This window comes from Microcaecilia unicolor, chromosome 5, assembly GCF_901765095.1.
Source record: "Microcaecilia unicolor chromosome 5, aMicUni1.1, whole genome shotgun sequence".
Taxonomy (NCBI): Eukaryota; Metazoa; Chordata; class Amphibia; order Gymnophiona; family Siphonopidae; genus Microcaecilia; species Microcaecilia unicolor.
This window is the reverse complement of record NC_044035.1, coordinates 80,999,251-81,021,878: the sequence shown is the minus strand read 5'-3', so window position 1 is coordinate 81,021,878 and position 22,628 is coordinate 80,999,251. Positions and strand designations below refer to the sequence as shown.

The 22,628-nt window shown below is 41.3% G+C and overlaps 1 protein-coding gene across 1 annotated transcript in view; it reads left to right on the top strand.

Moving 5' to 3' along the window:
* TBC1D12 (TBC1 domain family member 12) overlaps nt 1-22,628 on the top strand; it is a 198,777-nt gene that overhangs the window by 173,889 nt on the left and 2,260 nt on the right. The window contains exons 9-12 of the mRNA XM_030203044.1: nt 310-404; nt 5,272-5,343; nt 18,694-18,822; nt 19,210-19,319. Coding sequence (XP_030058904.1) covers nt 310-404; nt 5,272-5,343; nt 18,694-18,822; nt 19,210-19,319 — 406 coding nt within the window. The remainder of the gene's footprint in view (nt 1-309; nt 405-5,271; nt 5,344-18,693; nt 18,823-19,209; nt 19,320-22,628) is intronic.

Sequence of the window (22,628 nt, the reverse complement as noted above, 5' to 3'; positions counted from 1 at the left end):
AAAGGTATTTGCAATGATTTCCATCCAGTGCAGTCCAAAACATTTATTGGACAACTAGGTTTAATATTTATTGAATAGTGTATCGGGCATTAACGACTTTGGAACTTAAAGGGCATCTCTTCTAAATAATTGCTATTCCTTTTTACTGCTCCTGAAATTGGACCTCTCTTAAATCATTTTCAGCTTTCTTTTAACAAATTTATTTTTGGCAAGTGAACATTGTATCCCTTTTCATTTGTAAATGTCTTTCTATAAATAATAGATGCCTTAGTGTTTTGATCTTTGAAAATGATTTTTGTTGACTTGTAGATGCAGGAGCGTCTGTTGCTGACCGTGAGGCTAGCCTTGAATTAATAAAGTTGGACATATCCCGTACCTTTCCATCTTTCTATATCTTTCAGAAGGTAAGAGCTATGTGAACAATAGCACTGGTCTCCAAAATAGAAAATACATCAAAGTAGTTTTGATTATCAAAATTGGCAAGTTACTAAAATAAGATAAAATTAAACACCTACAAAGGAACAAATAAAGAGGGGCATTTTTGATATGACGTCTAAATCCAATTTTGGTTGTTTTTGCAAAAAAAAAAGTCCAAAAATCTAGTAGCGAACATGGCCATTTTCAAATCAGAAAAACGTCCAACTTTGTTTCGAAAATGACCATTTGCTAGATGTTTTTGTGCTCGGTGCATCTATCTTTTAGGAACATTTTTGAACAAAAAAAAAAAGTCCAGGTGAAAAACGCACAAAAACAAGCCATTGGGATGAAAGGCTGGGCCAATATTCTTAGTAGACTGACCATCCCTAACACACCCCCTTGTGATTTGGATACAGTGCAGAGAGAAACATCTCAAATCTGAGTTTCAAAAATCACAATTTATATATTTTTCAGAGAAAAACATCCAAATTGCACTGTGTGCCATTTTTGCGAAGTTTTTCTCTTTTGAAAATGAGCCCCAAAAATCTCATGAGGTAGTTGTTTCTCCTTACAAAACAGTCCACCGTTCTGCAGATGAAAAGTAGAGAAAGCTGAGTTCTGCCAGTGTCATCACCAGCATAAGCAGAGGTGCTCCATGGAACAATCTCTGTACCTTCAGCAGGTGGTAGATTGTGCTGACGGTGCTCCTGTCCCTGGCCTAGCTCCCCGCTTTGCTGGCTATAGCCTCACCGTGTGGTCAGGTAACAGTCTCAGTACCGTACCTGGTTGAGCATGGAGCTTGGCTCTGCAGCCCCCACTTGCACTTCTTAGTTGCCACTGTGTTAGGCTTTGACTTGGTCCTATGGGGCCTTGCTCGAAGGGTGCAGGTCCCCATCTCACCACTCCTCTTGCCCATTCACCCTCTTTGGATGTGCTCCCCCTCTAGCTCCCAGGCTTTCCAAAAATGCTTGCTTCAGCAACACATATACAAAAAACAAATAAATAGGTCTGGCTAGCTTTAAGCCCTTTGTCAGGGGCTAATGTAATTATAAAGAACTAAGTGAGGAAGTTTCCTCTAGGCACATCCAGAGAGAGCCGGGGACGATAATCAGGAGCCCTGGACCCGAGGATAAGCCGAGGCAATCTGGCAAGCCATCACACGCCTGCTGTGTGGAAAGGTATGCTTGCTGGCATAAGCTGCGCGGTCTGCAGAGCCAGCAGCTGAGCAGGGAACATGGATTAATTTTGTGCTTTGTAAATGTGGCTTATTTAGTCTCTGTCTTTTCTCTCAGTGAACATTTTACATAGCTATTCCCTTCCCCTTTAAGTTCAAATGGATTCATTCTTTTCAGTGTTCCTGTCAAGGCAAATTGGCAGTTAGAATCCTCCCTTCTCTCTCAATTCACTCTTGAAACCTCTTAGCCCAAACCCTCATCTTCTTGGTTGGGGGGTGGACCTAGGGACCCCAAGGAGATCGGTGGGTGCCCTGTTTTGGGGTCTCAGCATTGTAGGACAGATCTGGTCATTCCAGAGGGTCCGGGTCCTTCAGAAGGAGCAGAGGAGGATTTGGAGGACCTCTTGGGCTCCCAGTCCCCCATGAACTGATTCTGAGAACCCTTTCTGTCAGGAGGCTGTAGAAGAGCAGTCCCATGGGCTCTAATGAAGTTATCTTGCCTCTTAGTCAAGGTTGTGGGGGCCTTGGCTATGCTTAAGCCTCCAGCACCGGGCCTCTTGGGACCCCAATGAATTTTTCACACCACATGGCCCTCATCTGCATGATGATGGTGGCAGAGTGGGGGTCTCAGGAAGGTCCCCTCTCGGAGTGTCTGGGGCCCTTGATTGTCTCTATGCCTTCACTGAGGCAGTTGAGAAGTGCTAGGTCTTCCCGAAGGTGGGACTTCTGGTTACTACTGTCACAAAGGTGACCGCTGTACCTGTCCAAGGGAACTTGGCCCTTGAGAAGCTCCATGAAAAGAATGTGGATTGGCAGCACTGCCTGGCATTTTCAGTGGAGGCCCCATCATTCAGGCTGCTGTTTGTGATGGTGACATAGCTCCATGTTGCATTGGTTGTAGGGGGCCCCAGAGATTTCTCACCTGGTGCTGGGATGGCTTTTTTGGGTGGACATCCTCTATAATCTGGTCCATCTGGCTTCCCACTCATGGTGGTGTCAGGGGTTACCATTGGTTGTGCTTTCGTTATACTGGGTGTGGATGCGGCTTCCAAGAAACTTTTGAGTCTGCTGTCCGTTAGGTGATGACTTGGAGAAGTTGGTGAAGGATATGGAGGATGAGTGACAAGGATATGAGCTGCTTCAGGTCTGCCTGGTGCCCTTCAGCCCAGGTAGGGGGCAGAGTAGGTCCTTCAAGCAGGGGTCCTTTTGAGGCCCCAAGCAAGCTGAATCCTCAAGTCCCTCAGGTGGAACTGCAGCTGCTCAACCTGCCCGATAAGGGTGTGCTGGGCCCCTCATTTCCAATGGGATGCAGGCTGCCTCTCTTCCACGACAAGCTGGTCCATAGCTTTTCTAACCTAGCATTTGGAGGCCTTGAACATAAACCAATGCAAGAGCGGGAGTGGGCAATAAATGTTAAAATGTTTTAATATTTTTGTAATTTAAATGGGTTCATAGGAATTGCGTTGTATATCCCAGTGTTTGTTCCATGTTCATCACGATGAAAAGATTAAAACATAAAAAGTAAGGAAATGTTTTAGGTAGATGTGGATGTATGCTAATGATGGTAGAATCCAATAGTGGCCCAATTAAATTAATCAGCACAACAAAGGAATACTGATTACACAGTAGTTAAATTACATGTCTAATGTTTTTCTTCTACTCTGTTATACCAAGAACTGTCCTACGTCACTGTCCTTCAGTGGAAGACCAGCTAGAGATGCTGGATCTTGGGAGGGAAGGAAGGAAAGGGAGAAAGAGGGATGCTGAACCTGTTGGGTGGAAGGAAAGAGAGAAGGAAGGATGCTGAACCAGGGTGGGTGAAAGGGGAGGGTGAGAGAGACAGGTGGTATAAGCCTATGTAAGTGTGTTGGTGGGGAGTATTTGAGAGAGACAGAGATTGGTGAAAATGGATGTCATTGGCACACATTGGTTGGTGGTGTGGCCCTGCGTGGGAACAGGGCCAGCAGGACATTTCAGGGGCGCCACACATGTATTTTACTATACTATATACAGGCTTATAGTCCACTTGTTTCCAAAATAATTCTAGGTGGATAACATTAAGAAGACCTCTTCAATCAAGGGAAAATAACATAGTACTTGATTTTTGACAATAAAATTATATCTCAGATAATAAATGTTTTCAAAGCTTTACAAAACAAGTGATAAGATGGCAACATTCTAATCTGTGATGGAAGATTGTTCTTAATTCTAACCCCCTAAAAAGGAATGATGATTCCAAATGTATAGTCAGTGCCAGGCCCACACACCAGTTCTTTGCATCCTTTCCCTTCCAACAGGAAGTCATCAGAGGGGTTGGGACACGTAGCACTGCAGTGCGGGCCTGCAGAGGAAGGCCTTGTGTTGTGAGCCCTATGGTTGCAGCAGATCCAGAGGAAAGGGAGATGGTGTTGGCTGTGGGAGAGGGAGGAGTGCCAGTACATAGCTGTAGGGGGGCATCAGCAACCCTAGTTCCATCCCTGTGTGGAAATAGTTTGTTTGCTCTTCTTCAGCCCTTTCACACCCAAAGCCTCCAACAAAAATTTGCAAAGACCACTTTCCTAGATTGTTTCAGCACTGATCATTAAAATTGCTGCAGAATACTCAGTAGAGAAAGGGATGATTTGGGTTTAGCTTATGCCTTTTTAAGTCAAGATACATTCAGGTTCCTGGAGGTGTTACAATCAATTTTGCACCTGAGATAATGGAGGGGTAATGGACTTGCCCAACATCATGAGGAGCGTCAGAAGGATTTGAGCCCCCAACAGTTTTCCTTGCCTTCCTGGTTCTTAACCCTTCGCTCTAACCATTAGGCTACTCTTCCATTCCATATTGAACTGTATATATGTATGCTATCTTTTTTGAAGTTGATAATTGCTTCTGCTTTTTAAATTAAGTTTAAAGGAACAGAATTTGATATACCATTGATATATTGAGCATTTTTAACATACTGTTCATATAAAATCATATCTTAAGATGGAACGCAATAAATGAAGCTGAAAAAATGTCATTAAATTGGCTTGATGAATAAAAGCTTAGTAAAATATATTTTAGAATTTCAGCTAAGGTAGTAGCTGTTGAATAAAGTACAATGCTAAAAAGTTAATTACCTGTGTAAAGGGCATCAAATTATTCTGCAGCGTGGGTGTAGAAGGGCCTATGAAGATTACAAAGTCATGAATAGATTCTCTTCGAACAGTGGTTCTCAACCAGTGTGTTACCAAGAGCTGGGAGGTGTCACCAAAAATTTGACAGACAGCATCCTTGTGCTTTTCTTAACGTGTGTGGCGGATTGGGAAGAGTTGAAAACCAGGAAGTAAAATAATTTCCATAACTAGTCCCTACTCCTGTCATCAGCCCCAGTTGTAAATGTTGCATGCCTATGACACACCCCTCTCCTTCACCCCAGCGGTCACTATGTATTTCTCTTGCATCATTCTTAGCAGCAGCAAAATGATATATAGGGTTGTTTCTTTGTTCAGATGCAAATTGTAGTATTCAGTGTATCATACACATGCACAATATATGGTAGATGTGTTACAACAGAAGAAAGGCTGAGAACCACTGTGTTAGAATATTGAAAAGGTAATATGCATATCATAGCCAGAACCTAGGGAGAAAAGCGCATTTTTTTTAACTTGCTTTGCCTTAATGACAAATATTTTTTTCCCATTTCATTTAAGGGTGGTCCTTATCATGATCTTTTACACAGTGTACTGGGAGCATATACATGTTACAGGCCTGATGTTGGATATGTAAGTGCCATTTCCGTCCTGGTGAATATATGAAGTGTAGTTTTACGTAAAAAAAAAAAAAAAAAATCAGGTTTTGATCCTGAAATGCAAAGTAGAAAGCATAAAAACTGACTGCTTGTACAGTTTTACAAAGTGTAGAAATTGTTGCGGTCTTTCACAGAATTTATCATTGAAAGGAATATGTTATTCCTAAAGTAAAAAGTTCTCCTAAAGTTTGTATTTTTCATTTCATGTTCATTCTTATATGGACTTCCCCTTCCCAAAAAGATATTCAAAATGGTTTACATCATGGTTGTCCAACCTCGGTCCTCGAGGGCTGCAATCCAGGTGGGGTTTTCAGGATTTCCCCAGTGAATACGCATGAGATCTATTTCCATGCACTTCCTCCATTATATGCAACTAGATCTTATCAATATTCATTGGGGAAACCCTGAAAATCCGACCTAGCGAGGGCCGAGGTTGGACACCAACCTTACAGCATAAAAAATACAAAAGCAAAACACAAAAACAATACATTATTTTTGTTGGCAGTTAAAATCAGCAATTTAAAATTCTTATTACTATTTCATTCCCGTGGAGATGGTTGTTGAAGGTTTCAAAAGTCTTTTTTTTTTTTTTTTTTTTTTTTTAGCTACTCTTTCCACCTAAGTATCCAACTGAGTTGTGATGCTACTGTGCTAATTCTTAGCAACAACTTAGAGATATTTTATTAATACTTTTGTAACATGAGCAGCTGAAGAATTCTTTCAAGGAAGGAGACTTTGAAGAATAAGAAATATGATTGTCATATAAAGTATTAATATGAAAAAAAGTGAATCCTTCGGAAAAAAAAAACTTACAAAAATGTATATAATTTTTATAATTATCAGAGAGTTCTTTGTTTTTTATTACTGCGACACTATAGATTTTGCTATAAAAATGTGTAAAACCAAAGAATTTTATTTTTTTGTTACATTTGTGTCCTGCATTTTCCCACCTAATAGTAGGCTCAATGTGGCTTACATAGAAATGCAGTATATTGAGACAAAGCAAAAAGTGTAGGGATAAAACAAAAAGAATATAATAAATCTGTGTTGCCAAGTATATGAATAAGTTGCACCAGTTAGGCAGTTTATTATAAAATTACCCTCATTATGCGTGAGCAGTGATCTACTGTGTATATATATCCCAACCCATCCGGTCCAAAATTGAGCTGGTTTCAAATGAAGTGAAGTAGTGGGAAAAGGGTTCTTGATGAGAATGCAGGATTTTCATGAGTTATTTCTAGTCCCTGGCCTAGCTCCCTGCTTTTGCTCCCTGCTCTGCTAGCTGAGGCTGCACAGCATGGTTGAGCGTAGTGGCTGCTCCCAGTTTACATGGTCCCAGTATCCTGCTTCCAAAAGTGGCCAATCCAGGTCACAACTACTTAGCAGAAACCCAAATAGTAACAACATTCCATGCTACCAATTCCAGGGTAAGCCATGACTTCTGCTTGTCTGTCTCAATAGTAGACTATAGATGTTTCCTCCAGGAATTTGTCCAAACCTTTTTTTTTTTTAAACCCAGATACACTAAGTGCTGTTACTGTATCTTCCGGCAAACAGTTGCAGAACTTAACTATTCTTTGAGTGAAAAAATATTTCCTCCTATTTATTTTAAAAGTATTTCCATGTAAGTTCCTTGAGTGTCCCCTAGTCTTTTTTAAAGAGTAAAAAATTGATTCACTTCTTCTTGTTCTACACCACTCGGGATTTTATAGACCTCAATCATATCTCCCCTCAGCCGTCTGTTTTCCAAGCTGAAGAGCCCTAACCTCTCTAGCCTTCCTCATATGAGAGGAGTTCTATCCCCTTTATTATTTTGGTCACTCTTCTTTGAACTTTTTCTGATTCTGTTATATCCTTTTTTTTTTTTTTTTTAATATGGCAACCAGAACTGAATGCAATACTCTAGCTGAGCGCACCGTGGAGTGATACAGAGTCATTATAGTATTCTCGGTCTTACTTATCATCCCTTTCCTAATAATTCCTAGCATCCTGTTTGCTTTTTTGGCTGATGGGCAGAAGATTTCAATGTATTATCTACGGCGACTCCTAGATCTTTTTCTTGGGTGCTGACCCCCAAAGTGGACCCTAGTATCAGGTATAATAGTTTCTAGTCTGGAAAATTCCTGGATGAGCCCTGGAGCCTTTTTTAAAAATCAATGTTACATTGGCCATCCTCCAATCTTCAGGTACTACGGTTGATTTTAATGACAGGTTACAGATCACTAACAGCAGATCAGCAATTTCATGTTTGATTTCTTTCAGTACCCCAGGGTGTATTCTATCCAGTCCAGGTGATTTGTCACTCTTTAACTTGTCGATTTGGCTCAGTACATCTTCCAGGTTCAATGAGATTTCTTTCAGTTCCTCCGCATCATCACCGTTGAAAACCATTTCCGGTACAAGTAGATCTCTTACATCTTCTTCCATAAAGGCCGAAGCAAAGAATTCATTCAATCTCTCCACTATGGCCTTGTCTTCCCTAAGTGCCCCTATTGCTGTTTAATGATCTAACAATCCCACGAATTCCCTCATAGGCTTTCTGCTTGTGATGTACCTGAAAAGGTGTTACTATGAGTTTTTGTCTCTGTGGCAAGTCTTTTAGCTTGCATCTGCAGTTAAAAAAAAAAAAAAAAAGAAAAAGAAAAAAAAGAGCACACCCAGAGAGAGCAGGGGGGGGGGGGGGGGGGGGACGGTGGAGACCCTAGAGCCCCAGGCCAAGCTCAGCTTGAGAGGCAGGGCCGCCCTGCATGTGCCAGTGATTTGGTTGGGCTTGCCTGTCGGAAGGCGTTACACTATCTTCAAGAGATGGCAGTTTGCCATAGCTGTTGCCTCTGTCTGCCCTTCTTGTGACTGGCCCTTTCTAACTTTGTAAACGGCCCCATGGGGGGAGGGGTAAGAGTGCCAGAACTGGTGCTGCTTCTCCCAGGGCTGCAGCATTGGGACCCGCAGTTCCAGTGTGTTTGGTGTTAATGACCGTATTGTCGCCACTTGTTTTTTCTCCTGCTGCTGTTTTTCAGCAGAAGGAGCCTGCTCAATCCCCATTGGGACTTGGTGGGGTAGAGGGCCTTTCTTTCCTATCCTGCAGGTGGGTGGGGGGCTAGGACATTTTGGTTCCAGAGCTTAACTCAAATGCTTAAGCAAGCCCTGCAGGCTAACTGGCTCCCCAGCCAGTTGTGGGGTCCCTGGATGCCTTGTTTTGGGGCCAAGTGATGCGGAGGGATCCGGAGGCTCTTTTGGACTCAGTCTTCCTTGGACTCTGACTATGAGGATTTCCCAATCAGGAGGAAAAGAAAGGTGGTCCTATGTGATCGGCTCTTCTGTCGGAGCATAGTGATCTCTCAGATGACGTCTGCAATGTGTTGTATCTGGGTCTTGCAAAATCCAGGATGCATGCTTTGCAGATAATCCAGAATGCAGTGGCCCAATTGCTCAGTAGCACATCTCGGTTTGAGTATTTATCCCTTGTACACCACTCACTGCGTTGGTTACCCATTCAATTTAGAGTATTGTATAAGATTGCATGTTTGAGCCATCAAGTGTTGTATTCAGAATATGCCCCGTGGTATCTTAAACAAGTTTTCTCTATGTACTGGCTATCAAGAGCATTGCGAGTAGAAAATGTGATGTTACTTGCAAATGATAACTTTCATTTAGTAAAATATGCCTGTACTTGGAATGCAGCTTTTTCTATTGCTGGACCGCAGATTTGGAACAATTTACCTGGAAATCCAGTCTGCCCTACAAGATAAACTCATATGTGCTACTTTTTGTGTATACCTTACCTTGATTTGCACCTGTCCTTTTCAGGGCACAGACCGTGTAAGTCTGCCCAGCACTATCCCCGCCTCCCGCCACCGGCTCTGGCACAGACCGTATAAGTCTGCCCAGCACTATCCCCGCCTCCCGCCACCGGCTCTGCCACCCAATCTCGGCTAAGCTCCTTAGGATCCATTCCTTCTGAACAGGATTCCTTTATGTTTATCCCACGTGTGTTTGAATTCTGTTACCGTTTTCATTTCCACCACCTCCCGCAGGAGGGCATTCCAAGCATCCAGTACTCTCTCCATGAAAAATACTTCCTGACATTTTTCTTGAGTCTGCCCCCCTTCAATCTCATTTCATGTCCTCTCGTTCTACCACCTTCGCACCTCCGGAAAAGGTTCGTTTGCGGATTAATACTTTCAAATATTTGAACGTCTGTATCATATCACCCCTGTTTCTCCTTTCTTCCAGAGTATACATATTCAGGTCATCAAGTCTCTGCTCATACGTCTTGTAACGCAAATCCCTTACCATTCTCGTAGCTTTTCTTTGCACCGCTTCAATTCTTTTTACATCCTTCGCAAGGTACGGCCTCCAAAACTGAACACAATACTCTAGGTGGGGCCTCACCAATGACTTATACAGGGGCATCAACACCTCCTTTCTTCTGCTGGTCACACCTCTCTCTATACAGCCTAACAACCTTCTAGCTACGGCCACCGCCTTGTCACACTGTTTCGTCGCCTTCAGATCCTCAGATACTATCACCCCAAGATCCCTCTCCCCGTCCGTACCTATCAGATTCTCCCTGCCTAACACATACGTCTCCCGAGGATTTCTATTCCCTAAGTGCATCACTTTGCATTTCTTCGCATTGAATTTTAATTGCCAAACCTTAGACCATTCTTCTAGCTTCCTCAGATCCTTTTTCATGTTTTCCACTCCCTCCCGGGTGTCACTCTGTTACAGATCTTAGTATCATCCGCAAATAGGCAAACTTTACCTTCTAACCCTTCGGCAATGTCACTCACAAATATATTGAACAGAATCGGTCCCAGCACCGATCCTTGAGGCACACCACTACTCACCTTTCCCTCCTCCGAGCGAATTCCATTCACCACCACCCTCTGGCTTCTGTCCGTCAACCAGTTCCTAATCCAGTTCACCACTTCGGGTCCTATCTTCAGCCCATCCAGTTTATTTAAGAGCCTCCTGTGGGGGACCGTGTCAAAAGCTTTGCTGAAATCTAAGTAGATTACGTCCATAGCTCGTCCCTGATTCAATTCTCTTGTCACCCAATCAAAGAACTCAATGAGATTTGTTTGGCACGATTTCCCTTTGGTAAAACCATGTTGTCTCGGATCTTGCAACTTATTGGCTTCCAGGAAATTCACTATCCTTTCCATCAGCATCGCTTCCATTACTTTTCCAATAATCGAAGTGAGGCTTACCGGCCTGTAGTTTCCAGCTTCTTCCCTATCACCACTCTTGTGAAGAGGGACCACCTCCGCCATTCTCCAATCCCTCGAAACCTCTCCCGTCTGCAAGGATATATTAAACAAATCTTTAAGAGGACCCGCCAGAACCTCTCTGAGCTCCCTCAATATCCTGGGGTGGATCCCATCCGGTCCCATGGCTTTGTCCACCTTTAGTTTTTCAATCTGTTCATACACACTCTCTTCCGTGAACGGTGCTCTATCCACTTCAATCTCATTTGTACTTTTTGCAGTCCATCGCGGTCCTTCTCCAGGATTTTCTTCTGTGAAAACAGAACAAAAGTATCTATTTAGCAAATTTGCTTTTTCTTCATCATTATCCACATAGCAGTTCGCAGTATCTTTTAGTCTCACAATTCCCTTTTTAGCCATTCTCCTTTCACTTATATACTTGAAGAAATTTTTGTCATCCCTCCTTACATTTCTAGCCATTTGTTCTTCCGCTTGTGCTTTTGCCAGACTTATCTCTCTCTTGGCTTCTTTCAGTTTCATCCTGTATTCCTCCTCGTGTTCCTTTTCTTGAGTTTTTGTGTATTTCTGGAACGCCAACTCTTTAGCCTTTATTTTCTCAACCACTTGTTTGGAGAACCATATCAGTTTCCTTTTTCTCTTGCTTTTATTTACTTTTCTTACATAAAGGTTCGTGGCCCTATTTATAGCTTCTTTCAGCCTGGACCACTGTCCTTCCACTTCTCATATTTCCTCCCAGCACATCATCTCCTTCCTCAGGTATTCCCCCATTTTACTAAAGTCACACAGATTTGAAAAGGGGGTGAAATGATGGGAGGGACATGGGCAGGTCAGAGATGTTCCCTTAAAATGTGCACAGTGTTATAGAATTCGGGGGGGGGGGGGGGGATCCACACCCAACTTGCGTGCCGGAATTTGCACCTGGTTTCATTTAATGTAAATCCTCACACCCAAAACTAGGCGCAGATCCGAGTTCTAAGTGCTATTCTATAAATGGCACCCAACTCAGAGCACCATTTATAGAATAACACTTAGTGATGTTTTTTTTCTTTGGTGCCCAAATATGGGCGCCATTTACTGAATCTAGTCCATACTGTATAGTTCAATCTGCTGAGTTTAGTCTGGAGCCATAACTCAGAGTTCTGTAAAAGTGACTGGAATGACCTTGAAAGCACAAAACAAAAGGTGGCCAATGTAAGGCTTTAAATGCATGAGTAGTCCTGTCTTTTCAGATCAACAGTCATCTTAGCTGTCATAGGGCTCCTTTTACAAAGCTGCGGTACCAAGTAATAGCTGAATGCGAAACCCATTCTAGTCCCATGGGCTTCTTCGCGTTCAGCACGCAGCTAATTGATAGCGCAGCTTTGTAAAGGGAGCCCATAGTTTGTAAAAGACATAAGCTGATTTCCTTGTGGCCAAGATAGATTTGACTTTTACTTTGGGATTTATCCTAGGGGGCTAATCAAGTTAAGAATTTCCTCAGTTCTTATCACACTATAGTGGGGATTGTTGCTCTGCCCCAATATCCAGTCTGACACCAACAGTCCAAATTTTGAAAGGGATGTAATACACTCCCTAGGTTTCTCTGACAAAGATGTCTCAGATTCTTCATGCTTCTAGAAAGGAGTCAAGAAGGTAGTCTTGTGGCTTTAAAGAAGGCCCTAGTTCCTTCTGTTGCCCCACGTAAAAGCTGCCTGAATACCTTCATCTTTCAGTCTGACTTCAATGCCAACTCTCTTGGGGTTCATCTCATTGCAGTTTCTGCTTACCATGATCCCATGAATCCATATCATGCATTCATGGGCGGACGCATTTCAGCTGAAACTTAATGCAGAAAAAACCCAATGCCTAATACTTACCTCTCAACATAACACGAACAAATTCACCACCATTAACACACCAAATCTGAACCTTGCAATTTCGGACACCCTAAAAATTCTTGGAGTTGCCATTGATCGACACCTAACACTTGAGAACCACGCGAAAAACACAACCAAGAAGATGTTCCACTCAATGTGGAAATTAAAAAGAGACCTTTCTTCCCAAGGAATATTTTCCGTAACCTGGTACAATCAATGGTGCTCAAGTCATCTAGACTACTGCAACGCACTCTACGCCGGCTGCAAAGAGCAAATAATCAAGAAACTTCAGACAGCCCAGAACACTGCAGCTAGACTCATATTCAGTAAAACAAAATATGAAAGTGCTAAATCCTATGAGAAAAGCTACACTGGCTCCCACTTAAAGAACGCATCACGTTCAAAATATGCTCCCTAGTTTACAAAATAATTCACGGAGATGCACCAGCCTACATGTCAGACCTGATAGACTTACCACCCAGGAATGCTAAAAGATCATCCCGCACATTCCTTAATCTGCATTTTCCCAACTGCAAAGGACTAAAATACAAACTAATGCATGCATCAAACTTTACCTACTTTATGGAACGCACTGCCACACAAGTTAAAAACGATTTACGAACTAACCAACTTCCGCAAACTACTGAAGACCCACCTCTTTAATAAGGCATACCACGAAGATGTGAACATACACTACTCCTCCACATATATTCAGAACTGTTTTACAAAATCTGCTTGTTATATTACTATCACTTTTTATCATTATCATGTTACCCAAGATCCTTCTTTAACACTAAATGTGTATCTTCTAATATATTTCCACCATTCATGATGTATTGTAAGCCACATTGAGCCTGCAAAGAGGTGGGAAAATGTGGGATACAAATGCAATAAATAATAATAAATAATAATAATGTACAAAGAAATTCCATTTTGGACAGCCTCTAGTTACCAGATTCAAATACAAGTGCATAGTTTATATTCCACAAATGGCCAGTACAGTTTGATGTGGATTACAAAAGATTTTACTAGGCATTCTAGGAAGAACAAATGTAGCAATCATACACAAATCTTTTCAATAATAAACATTCAAATGCTTAAAAATATAGCAAACATTATAAAGATTTGTTTCTTATTCCAGACTAAAGCTGCTTGGTTATGTGAATGATCCCAAAATTCTTTTTGTAATATACAGTGCCTGTGTGATTCTGAATATGAAGCTACTTGGTTTGAATTTAATGTGGCTCTCGATTGGCAACCAGTGCAATTTTTGTAACAGTGATGCAACTCTATCAGACTTACTTGTACCACATGTCAACTTCGTGTCTGTATTCTGGAGTGTTTGCAATTTTAAACGCAACTTTTGAGACTAACCCACAAACACGTTATTGCAGTAATCTAGGTGGAACAATATGTAAGATTGTACAATGATTTTAAATTGATTAAATAAAAAATAACTCCTAATACATTGTGGTAGTCCAAGCCTCTAAAAACTCCTTCAAATCAAAACATTAACCTGTTGTTCCATGGTTAGGGAGGGTTCTAGAGAGATCTCAAAGGAGTAATGAGTTCTACTAATACATAAGCCCATATCAAATTCAACAATTTGCCACCTTCTTGGCCACAATAATTTTGTTTTCTATTTAATTAAAAAATATGGGAGAAAATCCAAGATGGCGACGAAGCAGGTTGTGTGAGATGAATGCTCTCCACAAACTCTAAAAACATACCTTTTTCTTGGAATGAGCATGCCGAAAAGGAAGGGTAAGCATACAGGGACCACCCCTCCCGAAGCTAACAACCCCCTTATCGGGACAGTCTTCAATCTCCACATTTTTTGTTTCGGCCCCGAATGCGGGTGTTTCCGTTACCGGGGCAAGGAGGAGCCCCGGTCAGGAGAGCGATTTTTTTTGCTCAGCCTGTTAGGACCTGCTGCCCCTCCTCCTCCGCAACCAGACGGGAACAAAACCGGAACAAAAACCGGCTCGAAGGGGCAGCAGATCTCGTCAGTGGAAGCGGCAGTTGAAAACATCTTGGAAGCAGCGGAGGGTGAACAGAGACTTCCAGGAATGGCTTCGGGGGAGACAACAGTAGAAAGGATTCAAACTGCTGGCCTACAAGAAGAAAGCTCTTTGTGCGCCATGGTGATTCATCCGCTTGTTAGACCCCAGGAAGTCTCGTTGGAATCTATCTGGACTGCTCTTGAATCTTTGCATAAGGTTTGTGTTTCCTTTATATCAGTTTCATTAAATAATTCTACTCAAGTAAGAAATTTAAAAGAAAAGATTGAAGGTGTCTTAACTAAACAGACTAATTTGGAAACAGATATGACTAAAATACAAGAATAGCAAGCCCAATTCTCTGGAGATCGATTATTATTGCATCGGAAAATAGAAAATTTAGAGAATTTGTCAAGAAAATTAAATCTTCGTATATTAAATTTTCCACAATATCAATATGTTACTCCAAGAGATATGTTTTTCAAATTCCTAAAAGAGATTTATAAGTATTCAGAACAATCTCTACCACCTCTACAGAGACTTTATTATTTAGAAGTTAAATCAAAGCAACAAAATGATCCAATACAACAGGGTAATATATTAGAAACATTGGACATAACGGACCTTTTGGAACAATCCCAAGAGGAAATTGAAACTAGAGCAACCTTAATTGTTTCATTTGTATTTCTTCAAGACAAAGAGGCCTTAAGGCTTTATTTCAAGAATATTCATCCTGCATTTAAGGGAAGTAAAGTTTCAATTTTCCCAGACATTTCTAGATGGACGCAACAGAGGAGGAAGACGTTTCTGGACATGAAACAATCTATTGGGATAAATGCTTGTTTCCAATTGAGATGTTCTTGCAAGTACTTACTACTCTTTAAAGACAAGAGATGTTTTCTTTGAACCAGAACAGTGCGAAATTTTCTTAATATGCAAAGTAATAAGGAGGAGTACCAGATATAAGCGGGTTAATTGATATGGGTAACCTCCTGCTAGATTTTCTTTGGTAGAACTAAGATTATTAGACCAACTTCCTTTGGTATAATTCTAGATTTTCTCCCTTATTTGTGGACTTTTAAAACCAATACTTTATTATATTAATATAATTTTTGTTGTTCAAGAATATTATTTAAGTACTGGTGTATCTATTCAAAGATTGTATCTTTGTATTAAATGAAAATCAATAAAGAAATTAATAATAATTTAAAAAATGTATGGAAACATTTCTGACGTATAGTGGATTTATCTACTAAAGATGAAGTTAGAGGAATAAGTAGGGTTAAATCATCAAGATAACTATAGACCATATTCCTACTTCAGCCAATCCCTTTCCAGACGTTTTCATTAAAATATTAAACAGAATTGGTGATAATGATGATCCCTAGGGTACACCACAATTGATAGTGTTTCTTTCATTTTCATTCTGTAAATCCTACTTTCTTGCTGCAAATTTCACATCTGTCTAAAGTTAGTTTCGTGGTTGTTTTGGTAACTACGAGTGATTCGTCATCTCTTCAATTTCCATCAATTTCACACACTCATTCTCTCTTTCTTTACTTCTTGACTGACTATTGCAATGTCATTTGTGCAGGTTTACCACATGCAACACTAAAGAAATTACAAACTCTTCAGAATATGGCCATCTGTCTGCTCTGTAGTGCGTGTCGTTATGATCATACCACACCATTGCTGAAACAACACCATTGGTTGCCAGTCCAACAGTGCATCATTCATAAAGTAGCAACTCTGACTTTCAAAGCTTTTCGGGTAGGTTTCCCTGATTATCTTTCATGCTCACGATCCCTTATTCACCTGCTAGAGTTCTTTGTTCTGTGAATGATCACTGTCTTGTATTCCCAAGTCCCAAATTCACCTGCCTTGAATCCACTAGATATAGTGCATTTGTCTTCCTTTCCCCTCATATTTGGAACAATCTTGCCCTCCCTCTCTGTAGCAATTCATCTTTTAAGAACTTCAAATCAGAACTTAAAACGGCCTTTGGGGTAACAGACAAATAGAGACCACCAGCCCTCCCCCCTTCTCTTCTGTTTTTATTTCTTTTCTTCCTCTGTCCCCTCTCTTCCAGTTCTTTCACCTCCCTCTTCCCAGTTTCTTTTAGTTTCATTATCTTTCCTCTCTTTGAGTGAATGTCTCGCTTTCCTGTAAAAAACGGAGTTCCCCTTTTCTTTTTTTCTCAAAAAGTTGTTTTGTAGTCTGTACACCGCTCTGCTCACTAGTTTAGTACATTACCTATAAGTCCAATATCATTCAGTATGGATATTAACAAAGAGAATCCACCAAATCAAATGCAGATATCAAACTGCATAATAGTTTGATGGCCTCCATACAACAATCTTGCTTCAGAAATTAGTGAAACCAATAAGTACATAAGTATTACCATACTGGGAAAGACCAAAGGTCCATCAAGCCCAGCATCCTGTTTCCAACAGTGGCCAGTCCAGATCACAACACTTTGGTGCTAAAATCACTTTGAAAGCCTGATCATGAAGGATTAAGAATATCGTATACATCAAGATACTCAGCTGTTTAGGCACAATACCGTCATGATTTTTGTAAAAAGATTCATATGGGTTTTATTCAGTTGAAGCCTCCTATCAAGCCTTCAACAGTGTTAGTTGGCTAGCAGCAAGCTGATGAAGCCCCTTTGAGCCACTTGATCCTTGTGAGTTCAAGTACTGACTAGCAGTTAAATTGTCATGATGTTGACTTACTTGTAGAGGCGGTGAGTTTCCAGGTCCTAGAATAGGGTAGTGCTTTGCATACAACCTAAGGTCGTATCAGACTTCCACTTTAATTAATCGGTTGCCTTCAAGCATTTTTTCACAATCTATGTCTATAAAGTCTAAAAAGGTCTTTCATTATTTGAATTGAAAAAGAGCTATTGTTTTCTATGTGGAGTAGACTGTAATTCATAGAAAAATGATTAGCAACAACACTCTCCAGTTGCTTTATAGAATCCCATATCACATCCAATGTAACTGTTGCGGGTCTTATTGAGAAGATGATGGAGTTCAAACAAATGATGCTGTCCTATGGGAGGCTTACTGCCAAAGTTGCCAGGACTAAGAACTGGCCTATAGATCCTCTTTGAGGCTGTCTGATTATGCCTTTACTTATTGGCTCAGTGGATGTCTTAGCCTGAACCGCAGAAAATGTAGTCTTTGCTTTTCTCCTGCTACCTTCCCAAAGATACCACCGCTTCCACTTCTGGCCTCCAATCCAGTGAAGCCATAGGTAGAGACATGGAAGTGTCATAACAATGGACACCACATCTGAATAGGTAGCAGATACACCTCGTCCTCTTAAATCCAGGGAAGTCTAATGTTAGTGGGTATGTCAAGGCTATGCTAATGTCAGTTATTCATCTAAGTTTGACTCCATTGTAGGCTGTGATGTTGAGTTTAGGCCACACTTCATATTCCATTATCTTCTGGATATATCCTCCTTCATTGATGATAGATTGAACTGTCGCTTCTCAGCAATTTCTCAGTGGGGCAGAACCAATTCTATGACTCCTAGAGCCCAAAATAGAAGGGAAAAGAAAAACCTTTTTCCAAGCAAAGTCTGGCATGGCTGTTTTATTGGTCTTCCCTTCTGTCCCCCCTCCCCCACCCCACTTTTTTTGGTGTTGATGAGCCTTAGCTAGGGAATCCCACTTTTACGATTTAGAGAATCTGCTTGATTTCAGAGAAAGGAAAGTTGCTTGCCTAGAACAGATTTTCTCTGAAGACAGCAGTCACACAAATCCACCTATCTCATCCTTGGAGAAGTTCTCTCCTCATTTAAATCTAATAAATAGGGCTGTAGGTTAATCACAGTTAACTCTGCAATTAATGCATTAATTATTAATTGTGCAGCCTCTCCGGTCTCCTCCAAACATCTCTTCTGCTGTGTTCTACTTCCAAACCCTGTTCTCAGCATGACCCAGCATCCCCCCCCCCCCCCCCCCCGCCTTACTAATATATCAAACTGAGGGGCCATAGAAGTGCAGGAACTACCATGGATGAGCAAAGAAAGATTTTAAAGAGCTGAAAGATTCATGCCTGTTATATGCTGAGCACAGTCATATGACTTGATTCTGGTGGACTGCTGTCTTCAGAGAACACCTGCTTTACAAGTAAACAGCATTGCTTTCCAGATTTGTACCCAGATTTGTAAATAGACTCTGTTTTGACATTTCTCTACTAAATAATGTTTTTTGTTGCATTGAAAGGTTCAAGGAATGTCCTTCATTGCTGCAGTACTCATCCTTAACTTGGAAGAAGCTGATGCATTCATTTCTTTTGCAAATCTCTTGAATAAGCCATGCCAGCTGGCTTTCTTCCGAGTGGACCATGGCATGGTAGGCATACAGATATGAACATTTAACTTGCTATTGTGTTGATTCTGAAGAATGTACTTGTGTATCAACTGTTTCTTGTATGCATTACTGGTTGCACTTCTTTGACTAACTTTTAGTTTGTGAATTTTTATGAATGAGTGGACTTTTATATGTAGCATAACATGTTAGTTAGACCAACTGGATTAAATATGGCAGCATTTTTCAGTGGTTGCTGGGGTAATTTGTAATTGGGTTAGGTTCAGGGTAGACAGAACATCAGATGTGAGTTCTCAGGAATAGTAATTATGGAATGATGTGATTTTACAAAGAGTTTAACCATTATATTGCTAAACGCCGTCTCCCATTGACCATTTCTGTTGCTATAGTGTATATGTTTTCTCTCTACAGATGTTGAAATATTTTGCAGCATTTGAAGTATTCTTTGAGGAAAACCTCTCTAAACTGTTTCTTCACTTCAAGTCATATTGTCTTACACCAGATATCTACTTGATAGACTGGTAAGATTTAATGGGCCACCTCAAGGACACAGAGGTGGTAAGTTAAATATTGGGGGAGTAATTGTATCTCAAGCGTAGTTTTAACTCTGGACTTTTTTGGATTTTCAGGGTGAAAGTACAAATATACATGTATTGTTAGTGATTGGGAACTGAGATTACACATCATTCTTCTTACACTGGCCACCATTTATTGAAAAGTATTATGGTGAGAAGTGCAAATTTGTGGCGTGTTGAGAGGATGTGTAATGCAGTTATGATCTTGCAGTTTATATAGTAAATAGAGTCCTCCAAATAAATGCGTTTGATGTGAACTTTTAGCAGGAAATTAAGTCTAAATTTGAGATAAGCTCCTTAGGAATTAGCCTCTCATAGTTATGAGTTACAGTGGAGGAGTGGCCTAGTGGTTAGGGTGGTGGACTTTGGTCCTGAGGAACTGAGTTCGATTCCCGGCACAGGCAGCTCCTTGTGATTCTGGGCAAGTCACTTAACCCTCCATTACCTGCCGCATTGAGCCTGCCATGAGTGGGAAAGCGCGGGGTACAAATGTAACAAAAATAAAAAATGATGATAGCTGTCACGCCAAGTGTGGCGCAAAATCAGCCACCACAAAAGCACCCTGGATTTTAGTTTGTTTTCATTAGCTGCAGCCCATGTGTGTGGAGGCTATTTTGCTTGGAGGTAAAACACAATCTTTCATTATTTAAATTATATTCTGGCTTGAATACTGTGGGTTTAGCAGAGGGATGCAGACTGCAAGCTCCGACAATCCCCTGTGAGCCTCACTGGTTCATATTCACACAACCAAACTTGATTGTTGAGTTACAGGCTTGGCCAAAACCCGTGATAAGTTTGGTTTTGGCTGAAAGCTTTCAGACAGTTTTAGGGGCAGTTTTGGCTTCGGCCTGAATTGAAAAAAGCCGTTTTGGTTGGCCTCTACTGTTAAGCATTCTTCAAAATATTCTGAGGGAGGAAGAGAGCATCATCCCCTGAACGTTAATATTGAATGGGCTAGTAGGGAGTTATGTGGTAAATTTAAGACCTGCTGTCGGGCTGTTCAGTTTTAACCAGGTAATGTTATTCTTCATCCTTAAAGTAGCACTCAAGTGACAAAAGGCAGTGTGCCAAGCTGAGACCTTAGGTTTCCTGTAACTTCAGGTCACACCTTCTCAATTTATTGGGTAACGTCATTTTTGTACTTCACACTACCATAAAGAAAATAAAATTCAGAGTGCATTTTCTATTATTGATATCGTACAATATATATTTCTTATCTGGTGATATTTAATTGTCAGATGGCACCAAATACAATATGTGTTCTAAGCTTTATATTCTGCTTTCACTATACAATACTGAGCCTGAAAACATAAACCCTAACGGATTGAGCTAGAAATCAGTGTAACCGTAACCAGATGACGACCTTGGATACTTTAACTCAAAACTGTAGCATTATTGCCAAGAGTTTATCTCTGCCTAGGTGCTTAACCTATGTCCCAAGTGAGGCACTGCTCAGGATGCTGGCAATAAAGGGCACCAAACACTACAGCCAGCCTCTGACATCATCACACTGCATCTCTGTCCTCCATTCACATCACCTAGAAATGATGTGAATGGAGGACAGCATGCTACTCTGGATGCTACTGCTTTCTCTGCCACTCAGTTCCTCCATGAACTCACAGATGGCATGCTCTGCACTGAGCCTCAGATCACCCCCAATTCTACAGCATTAGACTACGTTCTGGGTGCTGATTGTGGGCTGCTCCTCACATCATCACTGTCTCCACCTCTGGGCACCTACCTCCAAATCCAGCAAGCCACTCTCTGTCTTGGCTCTGCTCCCTTGTACCACCCACCTTCACTGTTTTTGCCACTGGGTGCCTCCCTTTGAAGTCATCAAACCACTCTGTATCCTTGTCCCACCCACACACACACACAGTGCCACTTGTGATAGCTCCGCTTAGTTCTCCTCTATCTACAGTACAATATAAAGCAGTAAAAAGAGGATAAAATGTTTGGGGGGAGGGGCAGAGGGAAGGAAAGCTGAAGCTGAGAGAAGAGGAGAAAATATGCTGGGGTAGGGAGGGGGTGCAGACAAACAAGAAATTTTGCTGGGGAAGAAAAGGAAGAGAATTTATTTTCAAGGGGAGGGAAGCAGAAGAGACAGTAAGATCAAAAAGGAGAGATTTTTATAGGATAGACAGATGTATGCTGCTGTGGGAGAGAAGAGATAGATGCTATGGAATGAAGAGTGAAGAATGAGAGTCAAGGGAGCAGATGCTGCTGCAGATATGAGAGAGAATTTCACAGGGCAGAGGGATGGATGTGGCTATGTTTGGGGGTGAGTGGAAGAAGGTAATGTTTTTATTAGACTAAAAACATAGCCAGGTCCTCGAGACAGTCACCTCTCTAGTTGTCTGGATATCCACAATGAGTATGCCTGGGAAATCTGCATGCGTTGCCTTTTTTATATGCAAATTTATTGTGTATATTTATGGTGGATATCTTGAAAATTAGAATGCCTAGGTATGTCCTGAGGCTGAATTGAGAATTACAAGTTTAAGTTATTGGATTTTATTGTCTGCTGTTTGAAATGTTTTATTCATTTATTGGTATTTTTTTTATATTTTTTTTATTTTTTCTTACATTTGTACCCTGCGCTTTCCCACTCATAGCAGGTTCAATGCGGCTTACATATTATATACAGGTACTTATTTGCACCTGGGGCAATGGAGGGTTAAGTGACTTGCCCAGAGTCACAAGGAACTGCCTGTGCCTGCAGTAGGAATCGAACCAAGTTCCCCAGGACCAAAGTCCACCACTCTAACCACTAGGCCACTGAGTTCTTTTGAAATTGGTGGCTGTTTTGTGCTGCAGGATGAAGGGTGAAGAATGAATATGTGGGGGGGGGGGAGGGGAAAGGAAGCAGGATATTGCTGCAAATATGGGAAAACTTTTACAGGGCAGAGGAATGGATGTTGTGCCTTACTTGGGACATAGGTTAAACGCATAGGCAGAGAAAACAAACTCTTGGCAATAATGCTATAGTTATACCTGGGAGAAGGGAGGGATGATGGATATGTTTTTATTCCAGTTAAATCAGGGTTTTCTTACCTTGGAACACTCATTATCTGGTTGTCTGGATATCCACAATGAATATACCTGAGAGGTTTGCATGCATTGCTGTTTCTGTTAGTTCAATGTTACTCTTATTTTGTGCAGCTCATTCCACCAGATTAGCCTCAAGGCAGGGAAGGTGGAAAGTGGGGTGCAAGGGATGGGGACAGGTGGGCACAGTTGCAACAGTTGGTTCCG